General features: G+C 35.8%; 1 protein-coding gene across 1 annotated transcript; it reads left to right on the forward strand.

Moving 5' to 3' along the window:
* Positions 1 to 5134: 5134 nt before the first annotated feature.
* LOC107783349 (uncharacterized) lies at positions 5135 to 5773 on the forward strand. The gene is made up of 2 exons (XM_075223716.1): positions 5135 to 5206; positions 5405 to 5773. Exons 1-2 carry the CDS (start codon positions 5135 to 5137, stop codon positions 5771 to 5773), a joined length of 441 nt encoding a protein of 146 aa, XP_075079817.1.
* The last annotated feature ends 7366 nt before the right edge of the window (positions 5774 to 13139 follow it).

A 13139-nucleotide genomic window follows, 5' to 3' on the forward strand; every position in this document is an offset into this window, starting at 1 on the left:
GATACCAATTCTACGAAGCTGATGTTAAAGTTGTAATCTGATAACCTAGGATATGCGGAGTCTCGGGCCCCTGGCACTTCCTTCTCCGGTAACGACCTGCTGTTCTAGCCATGATCAGTCCTTTTATCGGGAACAAACATATCCGATGCCTGAAACCCTTTGTTGTTGCGCCTATTAGTCCTCTCGTATAGTAGAAATCGATCTCTAGAAGACCGTCGATCTACATTAAAGTCGCTCTTAAACTTGTCCTTATTTTTGTCTCGACTCCATCCCTTGGTTAATACCGAAGACCCAAGCTGTTCGTTTTCTATCCGTGTTTTTGACTCATAACGGTTATGGATATCTGCCCATATAGTTGCCTAAAGCTCAAGCAAGCTCTCCTTTATTTTCCGGGAGGCATTAGAGCTCAGTGGATTATGACCCTTTGTGAATGCCTCCACTCATATGGAACCGCCAGTAGCAACATCCTTTTTCTCTGAAACCGAATCACAAATTCTTGAAACATTTCGAATTTGCCCTGCGCAATTCTGAATATGTCCGCCGTTCTGGCCTAAATCTTTCGTGCTCCGACATGAGCCTTAATGAATGAGTCTGCAAGCATCTCAAAAGAATCAATTGAATGCTTGAGTAAGAGAGAGTACCCTGTCAAGGCCCCTTTTGTGAGGGTTTTACCATACTTCTTCAACAAGACCGACTCGATCTCATGTTGAGCCAAATCGTTTCCTTTCACTGCCCTGGTGTAAGTTGTGATGTGCTCATTCCAATCTGAAGTCCCATCATATTTTGGAATATCCGGAATCTTGAACCTCTTCGAAATTAGTTCTGGTGCTGCACTCGATTTAAACGGAACTGTGTGTATTTTTTTTAATTTTGACCCTTTAGTACTGGTAGCGCGCTCGAAATTTAATCCATCCGAATGTGAAACTCCTTCGCATTCTAATCCATTTGTTTGTTTATTTCTCTCAGGAATCTCATGAGCTAGGCTTTGAAAGGATCACTCCCATTGTTATTCCAGATCTGCTACCGGTCCCTCGGGCGTCGTCGAAATCGACTTCACCCCTTGGGGTGTTGTTAGCGACTTTCTGAGCCATTTGATTTGCAGGAACACTGGGAGGAATCGGGCCCCTTCCGTTTGCGTAATTGGAGGCGCCTGACAATGCTTGTTTTAACTCGGTCATCACCGGATCCTGCCTTGAGAGGTGATCATAATTGCTTTCTGTTGTTCCCTCAGGAGTTTGATCGTTTCCACGGCGTGTTCCTCCTCCGCATCATTGGGAGTTGGTTCCCGCACATGCCGACGGTACTGACCCTCTCAAACCTGGGTCGTCTCATCCCCTTTGTTGCGAGTCTCGCCGATTGAGTCTTGATGTTAGGATAATTCTTCGCTTGCCTCAATATTGTATGTGTTGTTGACATCATTAGCTGCCATGTCTGGTTTTTACTAACGAAAGAATCAAAACTAGTTAGTCATAAATGAATGAATCAAAGCAGTTATGCAATTATCTATGCCCCACGGTAGACGCCAAACAGTTTACCCTTAAAATGGTACAGTTAAATTTCTTACATAATTTATAGACAAGCGAACTGATTTGATCCGAAAAAAGAAGAGGAAAATAAGATTAGAACTAAGATTTAACAACTGAAATTAAAGAATATAAAAAGCTTGATCCCAAACGCAGCTTTTCCGAGAGCAGAGGCGGAAATAATATGAAAGCGATGATAAAGTTGTTAAATTAAGAGCAAAATAGTAAAGTATAGCCTTTTTGTGTAGAAGGTTTTATGTTCTTACAATGGTTGTTGTTCCGCTATTTATAGCTCTACCTACGGAAACAAGATCCTAGGGTCAAGCCCCTCTTAAATGGTAATAAAAGAATCATTGATAAACATGTAGCAGCAAGTTTTGAATGCAAATATTCTCTGCAACGGTCGCTTATTTAATATTAACGAATATTCTCTCATTGAATACTATCTGACGACAAACCTTTGAACTCCTACTGTCGACTACGTTCAATTCGGAACTTATCCGGTACCGGCCACACCCGTTGTATGCAGTATTGGTTGTTTCCGACTCGTCTTTGCCTATATTCGATTTCACGTTTCATGTTACCATTCGATCATCTATTATCAACCAATTTTACCCCGTACACTCATTATGAAGCCTCCACACATCGTTTGAAGCAAGACGACGCAAAAAGACTTTTGTTAAATCTGTTTCTGTTTTAGCTTTTTTAACAATTAGCATTTGTATTCGAAGCATTACGATATTTTTGTGCATTTAATTACCAAGTTTCTCATAAAGGTGTTAAAGAATTCATAGCCGTTGGTATACGAATTATGGAGCGATCTTTCATTTTCTCTTGAAAATTAGGAAGGACATGACTCTTATAGAAGCATTGGGTCGTAGATGTCTAGTGCAAAAAATAACAATGAAATATGTTACAATGGGTAGAATGAAAATAGTATTAAGTTATGCCAATTTGATAGAATTTGTGAACAGTTAAACAAGATAAGTAGAATGAATAGAGGACAAACTCATGCCGCTTGGATAGAATTTTCTGAATAATTGAATAAGATAGGTAGAAGGAATACAACTCAAAGTCATGCAAATCCATAATATTTTGTGAACAATTTAACAAGCAGCTAATTTGTGAATAATTTAACAAATATATGTAAAATAACTTATGATTTCAACTATTAGATTGCTTTCTTTTACAAATTAAACGTACATCTTTGATACGAATATTAGTATATTACTTGTCTATTACTGATACAGTAGATTTTGAATTTTGTGGAATTTTCCATCTCCATAACGAAGATTCCCCTTGTTATGGTTAAAAAAAACTTTTATAGGAAGTATATGTTCCAACATTTCCAAAATTCCCTCTATTCCAGCTCCATTTATCAATACTTGTTGCATATAAAAGGCCGAATGTTCTTTTTTTTTTTCTTAAAGGCCGAATTATAAAAAATCAATTAATCATGGTCTTGTCTTTTACCCGGTGATTATAATTCCTAGACTAATTTATCACACCTAAAAGATGGGATAAAATAATGCAAAGTTTGATGGGATAAGATGGAATATTCAGGATTAAGTCTGAAACTAAATTTATACTAGTTTGGTTGATGGGATAAATTTATACGTTACTCAAATATAATATAAATTTAATATCACACTTTATACCACCTTATCCCACGTACCAAACGAACCCTTAAGCCTTCAGTTTGCTGAGTTAACGGAGGAGTTGATGTCACAAAAGTGTACTTAGTCCAAAGTTTTCTCATTAAACTTAAAAAGGCCATTTTTACACAGTTGTCCAAACGGACAAAATCTGAATAGCAGCACAAAACTAGTCTAGTCGTGCAATTCACATAAAAATAGCACAGTATAGCTAGTTTTTGGACTGGTTATTCAAAAATAGCCAGCATTTATGAAGTCAATAAAAAATAGCCATTATTTTGCTGCAATAGAGACTGGTCCAACATAATATACTGGAATTCGGTGCACATGTGTATGAACTCCAGCATATTATGCTGGACCGATATACTTTGCTGACTCCAGTATAATATACTAGAGACTAGAGCACCGGTGCTCCAAACTCCAGTATATTATACTGGACAATTATACTTGCTGGAACTCCAGTATATTATGCTGGAGTTCTAGTGTACTTATGCTGGAACTCCATCATATTATGCTGGAATTCCAGCATACTTATCCTGGAACTCCAGTATAATATACTGACGTATTTTTCGGGTTTTGAACAGTGTTTTCGCTCAGATTTATCTTTACATGAAAAGTGGCTAAATTTCGATTACTTTTGAAACTGGGCTATTTTTGAACGACTAGTTGTAAATCTGGCTATTTTTGAATTTCTCCCACAATTCACCCCTTTCAGTAATTGAAATTGGACTAGCCCATAAGAGAGCGGCCCATTTCAGGTAATTGAACTTAGCCCAGCCAATTCTCAGGGAATCTATTTTTCGTTAGATAATTTTTAGTTTAAATTCAAGGAATGCATTTTCACGGAAAATATTTGAATATCTTTTTTTTAAATCAAAAGTCCACCATGGCGGGAGTGGGGGGTTTAGGCATAGACCCCGACTCGTATATTATCAAAAAGAACTAATATACGGAGAAGGACATAGATCATAGCTTCCAGAACATGGTGAGGAATGACATAAATTATCCTTGTGAACAACAGATGCCATGAACTCTGCCTAATTTGGGAGATTGCCTCCATAACAATTTGACAATTAAGCTCTAAACTACTGGATACGATGCCTATAGTTAGCAGCACTATACAATGTGCAAAATTATCTAGAATTGGCATAATTAATAACAAAATGGTTCTTCTTTGGCTTAAATCTGAAATTTGGGATGCCATCTTGATCCAGCTTCAGTAAGGATTGCACTATATCCGATAGAGAACTAGTATCATCCATTATAATCTGACATCTTATTGATTCTCCCAAATCAGCTAGTTGATCAGCCACTGTATTTCCTTCTCTGAAAGTATGGGCAATAACGAAATTACCTTTGCTAGAGAGTTGAACAATCTGGTCTTGTTGGACCAGAATCTGAAATCTTGGCTCCTAAATCAAAAAGCTGGTCAATACAAGAAGGCACAGTCGAAGAAGATGAAGAAAGAAAGAGATAAGATATGTATCAAATGACCTAGAAAGCAGAAGACCAGCATATTTTGATTTAGATATATCGGGCTGCATCACTTTTGGGCCAATAGTATCAATTGGCCCAACACACAACTCAAAAGCCCAAAATACAAGCTAAGGTCTGGCCCTTTTTTTGTTTAAAGATTCAGTCCATTTTTTTAATGTAGCACAATGGATACAGCTGGAAGGCATACTTAACCCTTCCAGATTTAAGAATCCAAATGCAATGTATAGTTGTACATATCATAGTGCAAATATGAATAGGACAACAATTAAGAATTAGACACTTGTATTTTTCTATAGCTGTAAATTGTACCTAGTTTATTCCCAAATTACTATATAAAATAGGCATTATGTACAACATATCATTCATTCATAGAGGAGAAGAATTCTCCTAATAGCTATCTTATACATTTCTTTCAGATTCTTCTTCTCTTAAATTGTCTTATCTTCTCTTTTTTTTGAAATGGCACCAAACTCCATAGATGATTCTTCAAATGTTTCTGCAGCTGGCACAGTTGCTCAACCAATTGCCATGGTAATCGATTCCACTCACCTCTATTACCTGCATTCATCCGATTCACCAGGAATGGTTCTTGTCAATTCAGTTTTTGATGGAAAAGGATATTGAGGTTGTTGTAGAGCCATAATTATTGCGTTATCTGCCAAGAACAAACTTGGTTTCATCGATGGAACATATTCAGTACCAGATGTTTCTTCCACTGACTTCAAACAGTGGAACCATTGCAATAATATGGTTATATCATGGATTTTGAACTCTCTATCCAAGGACATAGCTGAAAGTGTCCTTTATTCTAAAACTACAAATGACATTTGGAAAGAACTTGAAGTTAGATTTGGACAGTGTAATGGTGCTCAACTTTATCAGTTGCAAAAAAAGTTGAGTGATGTCGTGCAAGGAACATCTGACATAGCAGAATATTATACAAAGGTGAAACGGATCTGGGATGAGTTAGATACCTTGAACACTTGTGTGCATTCTGCTTGTGAATGCAACTGTGGAGGAAAGTCAAGAACTTCAAAGTCTCTTCAAGATGGCAGGCTCATCCAGTTCCTCATGGGACTTAATGATATATATATTTAGCTGTAAGGAGCAATATTCTGATGCTTACCCCTCTTCCTAGTGTCAATCAAGCCTATTCTCTTCTCATTCAAGATGAGAAACAAAGAGAAATTCATGTTTCACAACATCCAGTAGAAAATGCTTTTCTAGCAGGAAATCAGCAAGCACATTTTCAAAGGTATGCTAATGGAGAAGGAAAGTTCAAAGAAAATCTTGAAAGGAAGAAGAATAACCTGGTATGCAACTATTGCAAGAAACCCGGTCATTCTATCGACAAATGTTACAGAATTATTGGGTTTCCCTCCACTTTCAAGTTCACCAAATCAAAAAGGTATCATGGAGGACCTCACAACAATGCAGCCATCAAGCATGAAGAAAACACAACTCAGTCAGCAAGTACAGTGGGAGAAAATACAGCAGGGAAAGGCATAACTCAAGAACAATACAGTCAACTCTATCAACTTCTTCAACAAGTAAAGGTGCAACAGGATGGGCGTATTTCTGATGCAAATGCCAGTGCCAACTGTGCTGGTAAAATAATCAATACTCCTAATCTATATTGTCTTTCTTGTTTTCTTAACATGAATTCTACCTCCTGGATAATAGATTATGGAGCTTCAGAACATATGACTTTTGACTATTCCATTTTATTTAATGTCAAGCCTATAACCAAATCTCTATACGTAAATCTCCCAAATTCATATAAAGTCAAGGTCAGTCAAGTTGGTAGTGTGCATGTTCTGCCAGATTTAACCATAAATAATGTGTTATATGTTCCAGATTTCAAGTTTAATCTAATTTCAGTTCACAAACTCACTAAAAAACTCATGTGTACCTTACTTTTCTCATCTTTTGGTACATTCTTGCAGGGCCATTCACTGAAGAGGCCAGTGGTAGTTGGTGAAGTGAAGGAAGGTCTATATCTACTTAAATCAGTTTCTTTAAGTTCAGGTCTAGTTTGTGAAGATCAATCAGTTTTTCAATCTTATTCAGACTGCAAGAACCTTAGGAAAGACATTATGTCTCATTTAGTTTCTTGTACTGCTAGAGTCAACTCTAATGTAAGCCTATGGCACAAAAGATTGGGGCATATGCCTCTACCTAGTATGCAAAATATATCCCATTTTCATTTTCCTTCTCTTGCCAAATTTAATCATCCTTGTGATGTATGTTCTTAAGCTAGGCATGCAAAGTTGCCTTTTCATTCAAGTAACATCAACACAAGTTCAACTTTTTAATTAATTCATGTTGATACTTGGGGGCCTTACAAGGTCCCAACTCATGACGGTTACAGATATTTCTTGACTATAGTCGATGACTATAGTAGAGGAACCTGGACTTACCTATTAAGAACAAAAAGTAATGCTTTTCCAGTTCTAAAATCTTTTCTAGTTATGGTAGAAAGATAGTTTTCCACAAAAGTTAAAATCATTCGTTCAGATAATGCTTTGGAATTAGGATCAGGATCTATTCTTTCAAAAAAAATTTCTTCTAATGGAATCCTTCATCAAACCTCTTGTGTTGCTACACCACAATAAAATGGAGTAGTTGAGCGAAAACACAAACATCTACTAGAAACATGCAGAGCTTTATTATTTCAATCTAATCTCCCAACCATGTATTGGGTGATTGCTTGTTAACTGCTACTTTTCTAATAAATCGATTTCCTTCTAGAGTGCTTGACTTCAAAACACCTTTTGAAATTCTATTTGGAAAAGTTCCATCTTATGATTTTCTAAAAACTTTTGGTTGTCTATGTTATGCCTCTACTTTACCTCATCACAGAGCCAAACTTGAGCCTCGATCAATAAAATGTTTTTTTCTAGGATATCCTTTTGGAAAGAAAGGCTACAAATTGTTGGATCTTCACTCTAGGGACATTTTATTTCACGAAATGTAGTTTTTTATGAGGAAATATTCCTATTTTTTTCTCCTTCATCTGAACCACCCATTTTCCTAAAGAAGTTGCTATTATTCAAGACTCAAATCACCCCTCTTAATCTGATATCCAATTTTCTTCCATTTCAAATTCTGGTCACCTAGCACATCTCCTAACTCTTCTCCTCTTTCAAGAATCATTTCCTCTCCACCTTCCATTCCACTTCAACCTGAACTAAGGAGGTCTACTAGAGAATACAATCCACCATCGTATCTGGCAGATTATGTATGTAATGTTGTGCACTTGACTAATCTAACTAATTTTTGTCTTGCAGTACCAATCTCACCTACTACTATGAATTTCATAGACCTCTCTCCTACAAACCAATCATTTCTTAACTCTATCTCTCACATCATTGAACCTACAAGTTTCTCCCAGGCAGTTTTACATCCTAGTGGGTAGGAGGCAATGGCAAAAGAACTTCAAGCATTGGAAACCAATCAAACTGGTTGAACTACCGAGAGGCAAGAAACCTTTACCTTGTAAATGAGTCTATAAGGTTAAATATAGATCTGATGGAAGCATTGAAAGATTCAAAGCTCGACTAGTTATCCGCGGGGACATACAAAGGGAAGGAATAGACTACACTGAGACTTCTAGTCCAGTGGTGAAGATGACCACTGTTAGATGCATTTTAGCTGTTGCAGTTAAAATGAATTGGAAATTATTTCAATTAGATGTCAATAATGCCTTTCTTCACGGTGATCTACAGGAAGAAGTGTACATGAGATTCCCCCCGGGATTGCCTTCACCTTTTAATAATCATGTTTACAAGTTAAAAAGTCCTTATACGGCCTCAAACAGGCTTCCCGACAATGGTACGCACGACTCACTGGTGCACTCAATTTCAAAGGATATTCTCACTCTCTTAACGACTATTCTTTATTTTTTAAGAAGACAGATACTGGAATTTCTATTGTTGTTGTTTATGTCGATGACATACTTCTCATAGGTGATGACCCTTCAGAACTTTCTAATCTAAAAGACTTCCTCGACTCAAAATTCAAAATTAAAGATCTTGGAGAAGCTAATTATTTTCTAGGAATGGAAATATTACGAGAACAACATGGACTGATTATCAGTCAAAGAAAGTTCACCTTGGAACTTCTTTCTGAGTTTGGTGTTCTTGATTCACGACCAGCCTCCTCTCCACTAGATCCTAGCTGCAAGCTTCGAGCGGATGTTGGCGAACCTCTTACAGACCCAACCATCTACAGGCGACTATTAGGAAAGCTCAATTTTTTAACCTATACCTGCCTTGACCTCTCCTTCGCAGTTCAGCATCTAAGCCAATATATGCAAAGCCCCCGTCAACCTCATTTTACTGTCGGATTACACGTTCTCCGTTATCTAATGTCTTCGCCATCACATGGGTTTTTTATGAATTCAGCCCCTTCTTTTCAATTAACAGCTTTTTGCGACTCCGATTGAGGGTCTTGTCCGGACTCTCGTCGCTCAGTCAATGGCTTTTATATCAACCTCGGTGGATCCCCTATTTCATGGAAATCAAAGAAACAATCTTCCATCTCACTTTCCTCTGCCGAAGCCGAATATAGATCTATGAAGAAGGTCGTTTCAGAACTGACATGGCTTGTTCTCCTTTTTACGGATATCTCGTTTTCACCCACCTTACCGGTCTCTCTTCATTCAGATAGCCAGGCGGCTATTCACATAGCAAAAAACCCTGTTTTCCACGAGCACACAAAGCACGTGGAAATTGATTGTCACTTCGTCCGTCAACAATTCCTCGCCAGACTGATCTCCTTATCGTTTGTTAAGTCAAAATCGCAGCTCGCCAACATCCTTACAAAGCCACTTTCGGGTCCTCTTCACAGGGCAATTGTCTCCAAGTTGGGGTTGTTTTGTCACCCCTCCAACTTGAAGGGGGGTGTTGGACCAGAATCTGAAATCTTGGCTCCTAAATCAAAAAGTTGGTCAACACAAGAAGGCACAACCGAAGAAGACGAAGAAAGAAAGAGATAAGATATGTATCAAATGGCCTAGAAAGCAGAAGACCAGCATATTTTGATTTAGGTATATCGGGCTGCATCACTTTTGGGCCAATAGTATCAATTGGCCCAACACACAACTCAAAAGCCCAAAATACAAGCTAAGGTCTGGCCCTTTTTTTGTTTAAAGATTCAGTCCACTTTTTTTAATATAGTTGTACATATCACAGTGCAAATATGAAATAGGACAACAATTAAGAATTAGACACTTGTATTTTTGTATAACTGTAAATTGTACCTGGTTTATTCCCAAATTACTGTATAAAATAGGTATTATGTACAACATATCATTCATTCAATAGAAGAGAAGAATTCTCCTAAATTTCTACAAGTCTATAATATGTTGGAGCTGCCAGGGTGCCTTCATTTTGTTATTAATCATATCAATATTCAATTTGGAATCGGATATCACATAGAGAAAACCCCTCTCAATGCATAAATTCATTCCATGTTTCCTATAGCCACAGTCATATTATTACTACATTTACCATAGTTTTCAGCATATGCAAAAATAAAGCGTCCAAGGTTGTCTCAGATAATACCACCTCCGCCAGCACTTCTCGAATTTTCTTTACGACAACCATCTATGTTTAGCTTCAGCCATCCAGAGTCAGGTTTCACCCATCTTATCATTTTGCTGATGATACTTTGTTTTGCCTTCTCCACTACATTGCACAATTCAAGCCAATCAAAAGGCAGTTGCACTTTAGGAAATAGACTGACTAGGAGCATGGTCATGGTTCTGCATAATAACAAATCTACCCAACAATGTGTAAATTCTCAAATCTAGATAACTGAAGGTAGGCATTGGAACAGAGCGGCATGAATTCCATTCTTTGCCTTAGATAACCACTATGATATGAGTAGTTGTCATTGAAAATATTCCAATATCTATTTATCGAATTCTTCGAAATCAAGAAATTTGAAATAATAACCGTTAACCAAAAAAAAAAAAAAAAAAGAATAAACCAGAGATTATGACCGTGCATAAAGCTATATATGGATGTTGATTGCTGATATATGTTTCTCTCTCATTTTCGTACAACACCGTATTTTTCTTTTAATATTGCATGTACCTCCTTGAATGCTTATACTAATTCAATAGAATTTCCTGGAAAAAAAAGCTCAATAAAATATATTACACATATCTTCACAAATATGGTTATCACTTATTTATAATTATTTAATACATATTCTGACTTTAATTTGTCATTTATTTATGGTAAATAATTAGGTGTAAATATCCAATTTTTGTATTGACTAGTGACTATATGTCACTAATTTCTTCGATGACTTTTTTTTTTTTGAAGACAACAAATATTTATTAAATAACCAAGCCAAAATATAGTTACATCAAAGAAACATTTCTGTTATGTAAATGAGAAGTATGAATAGAAGCTAAATATGATGGATAAATTTCAAGTTATACGAGTTGCATACGATAAAAGCTAGCCGAACAAGAAAGTGATCCACTTTATTAGTATCCTGCCTAGTCCAGTAAAAGGACAAAGTATGGAATTGATATCCATTTTTTATCGCATGGTCACAATATGCCAATGTTTTTTTCATTTTGGTGGGGAAGGGGCTGTTAAGAGAAAACATGTCCTTTTTTGTTTAATATCTTTCATTTTCATCTAGTCAAATCAAACAAAAATAAGCTCAACTATAATGTTTATTTTACTTTCCTTTTATTCTAGTTTCCGAAACAAGGTGTAAAGTACTTACCATTTCTTTGTTTTTCCGTATCCCGTGAATATATTTTATAGCATTACCTAACTAGACGTTCACTTAATTATTTAATTGTATGTATTATTTATTTTTTCTATTTCTACTTACTTTCTTGTTAGGTGTTAGTACCCAAGGGGAAGAGAGTTCAATCTACACGAAACAAATATTGCTCTAATCATTGGATAACACCAACATTATCTACCCTACCTAAATATAATCAATAGCTATTGTTTCATGCTAGAATTAATTGGGTGTTGATTTTAATTCTAGCTGCACTCTATCGAGGCATAAGGGATATGATTTGACCACAATAAAAACGATGAAGAATAATGAAAAGCATTGGAATCCAAACGAAAGAAAATATGGGTTTGTCATTTTACTGAAAAACTTTTAATTTTTTGTTATTATTTTATCTATGACACTATTTTTTATTAGTCTGTTTAAAAAAAATTAGCATCTTATAAATTTATAAATAATTTAGTTTAAACTTTCTATTTGCCCTTAAAAAAACTTTGTAACCACACAAATATTACGACATATTCAATAGATCACTACGGATTTCAAAAATTCTCTATTCACACCGATATTATGCATGTTTAAGAGCACAAATTAACTTCTAACATCTTCCTTTCTTTCTTACATTCTATACTCATTCAAACTATGATGTAAATTGAAAATAAGAACAAATCAAGATTTACTAAGAGTAGCGTTGACCGAGTGGTTAATAAAGTGAAAGGAGACATGAGATCTTTTGTTCAAATTTCAATCGAGATTAAAATATATTAGAAGATTTTGTCTTATCTGCCTAAGCTTTGGTGAGAAAAATATTGTATGAGATTCTTTCCATTAACACCAAAAATATGAATTTGTCATTTATCCAACGGTAATCTGGTCAATAGAATGGATTGGTTGATAGGTGAATGAGGTCATTGCTTATTAAAGAAAGAATAACAAAACAAAAAATACCGTTGGGTAACACAAAAACATCGGAGAAAATAAAGGAGAAAAGCAAACTAGAACAAGAAAGTCATTAAAGAATAGCCAATGCATTGGACCTTTGACCAATCTTGATCATAAAGTGACTATATTTTCAAGTTTGACCATAACATGTAATAAATGTCAGCACTTCAAATCTAACCGAAAGTCGGTTCATAACATTCTCTTGGGTCCCTGCTGCCAAGACAAGTTCAAAAGGACCTCTAACACATGTCTGATTTTCAGTTAACCTCTTCATATACAGAAGCGAATTCAAAATTTAAAGTGTATGAGTTTCTGTCGTAATCTCAAATTAATATTCAATAATAATTAGATTCACAATTAGATATTTATAAATATTTAGTGAATTTTTAATAAAAATACAGAATATATACAAAAGTTACTGGGTTTTCGAGAATCCACGTACTATACTCTTGATCCACCACTGTTATATGTCTCATTGTTTTGATCTATTTTGGCTCACTAATAAGTCACTAGGATACAAGGTTAGCTTCCTCATATATCCAACATCTCTCAACGGTGGGTCCAACCAACTCAACACCAAGGTTGCATTCCCAGTAGGTTGCAACCCACTCAACACAAGGATACAAGGTTATTATTAGCTTGTTTGGTCAAACTTTTTTTTTCCTTTTTTTTTTGCCAAAATATTTTGGGCAAAAGTGCTTGTTTATAAAGTTAAGGTATTTATTTAGCCAAATTTTTAGAAGGAAAAAAG

The sequence above is a fragment of the Nicotiana tabacum genome, chromosome 10, assembly GCF_000715075.1.
Source record: "Nicotiana tabacum cultivar K326 chromosome 10, ASM71507v2, whole genome shotgun sequence".
In the NCBI taxonomy this organism is placed as follows: Eukaryota; Viridiplantae; Streptophyta; class Magnoliopsida; order Solanales; family Solanaceae; genus Nicotiana; species Nicotiana tabacum.

Excerpts from the sequence above, each read along its gene's own strand:
- LOC107783349 (XM_075223716.1), top strand. The coding sequence starts at position 5,135 with ATGGCACCAAACTCCATAGATGATTCTTCAAATGTTTCTGCAGCTGGC. Across the intron at positions 5,207-5,404 it reads TTGCTCAACCAATTGCCATG|TGGAACCATTGCAATAATAT; the intron begins GTAATCGATTCC and ends GACTTCAAACAG.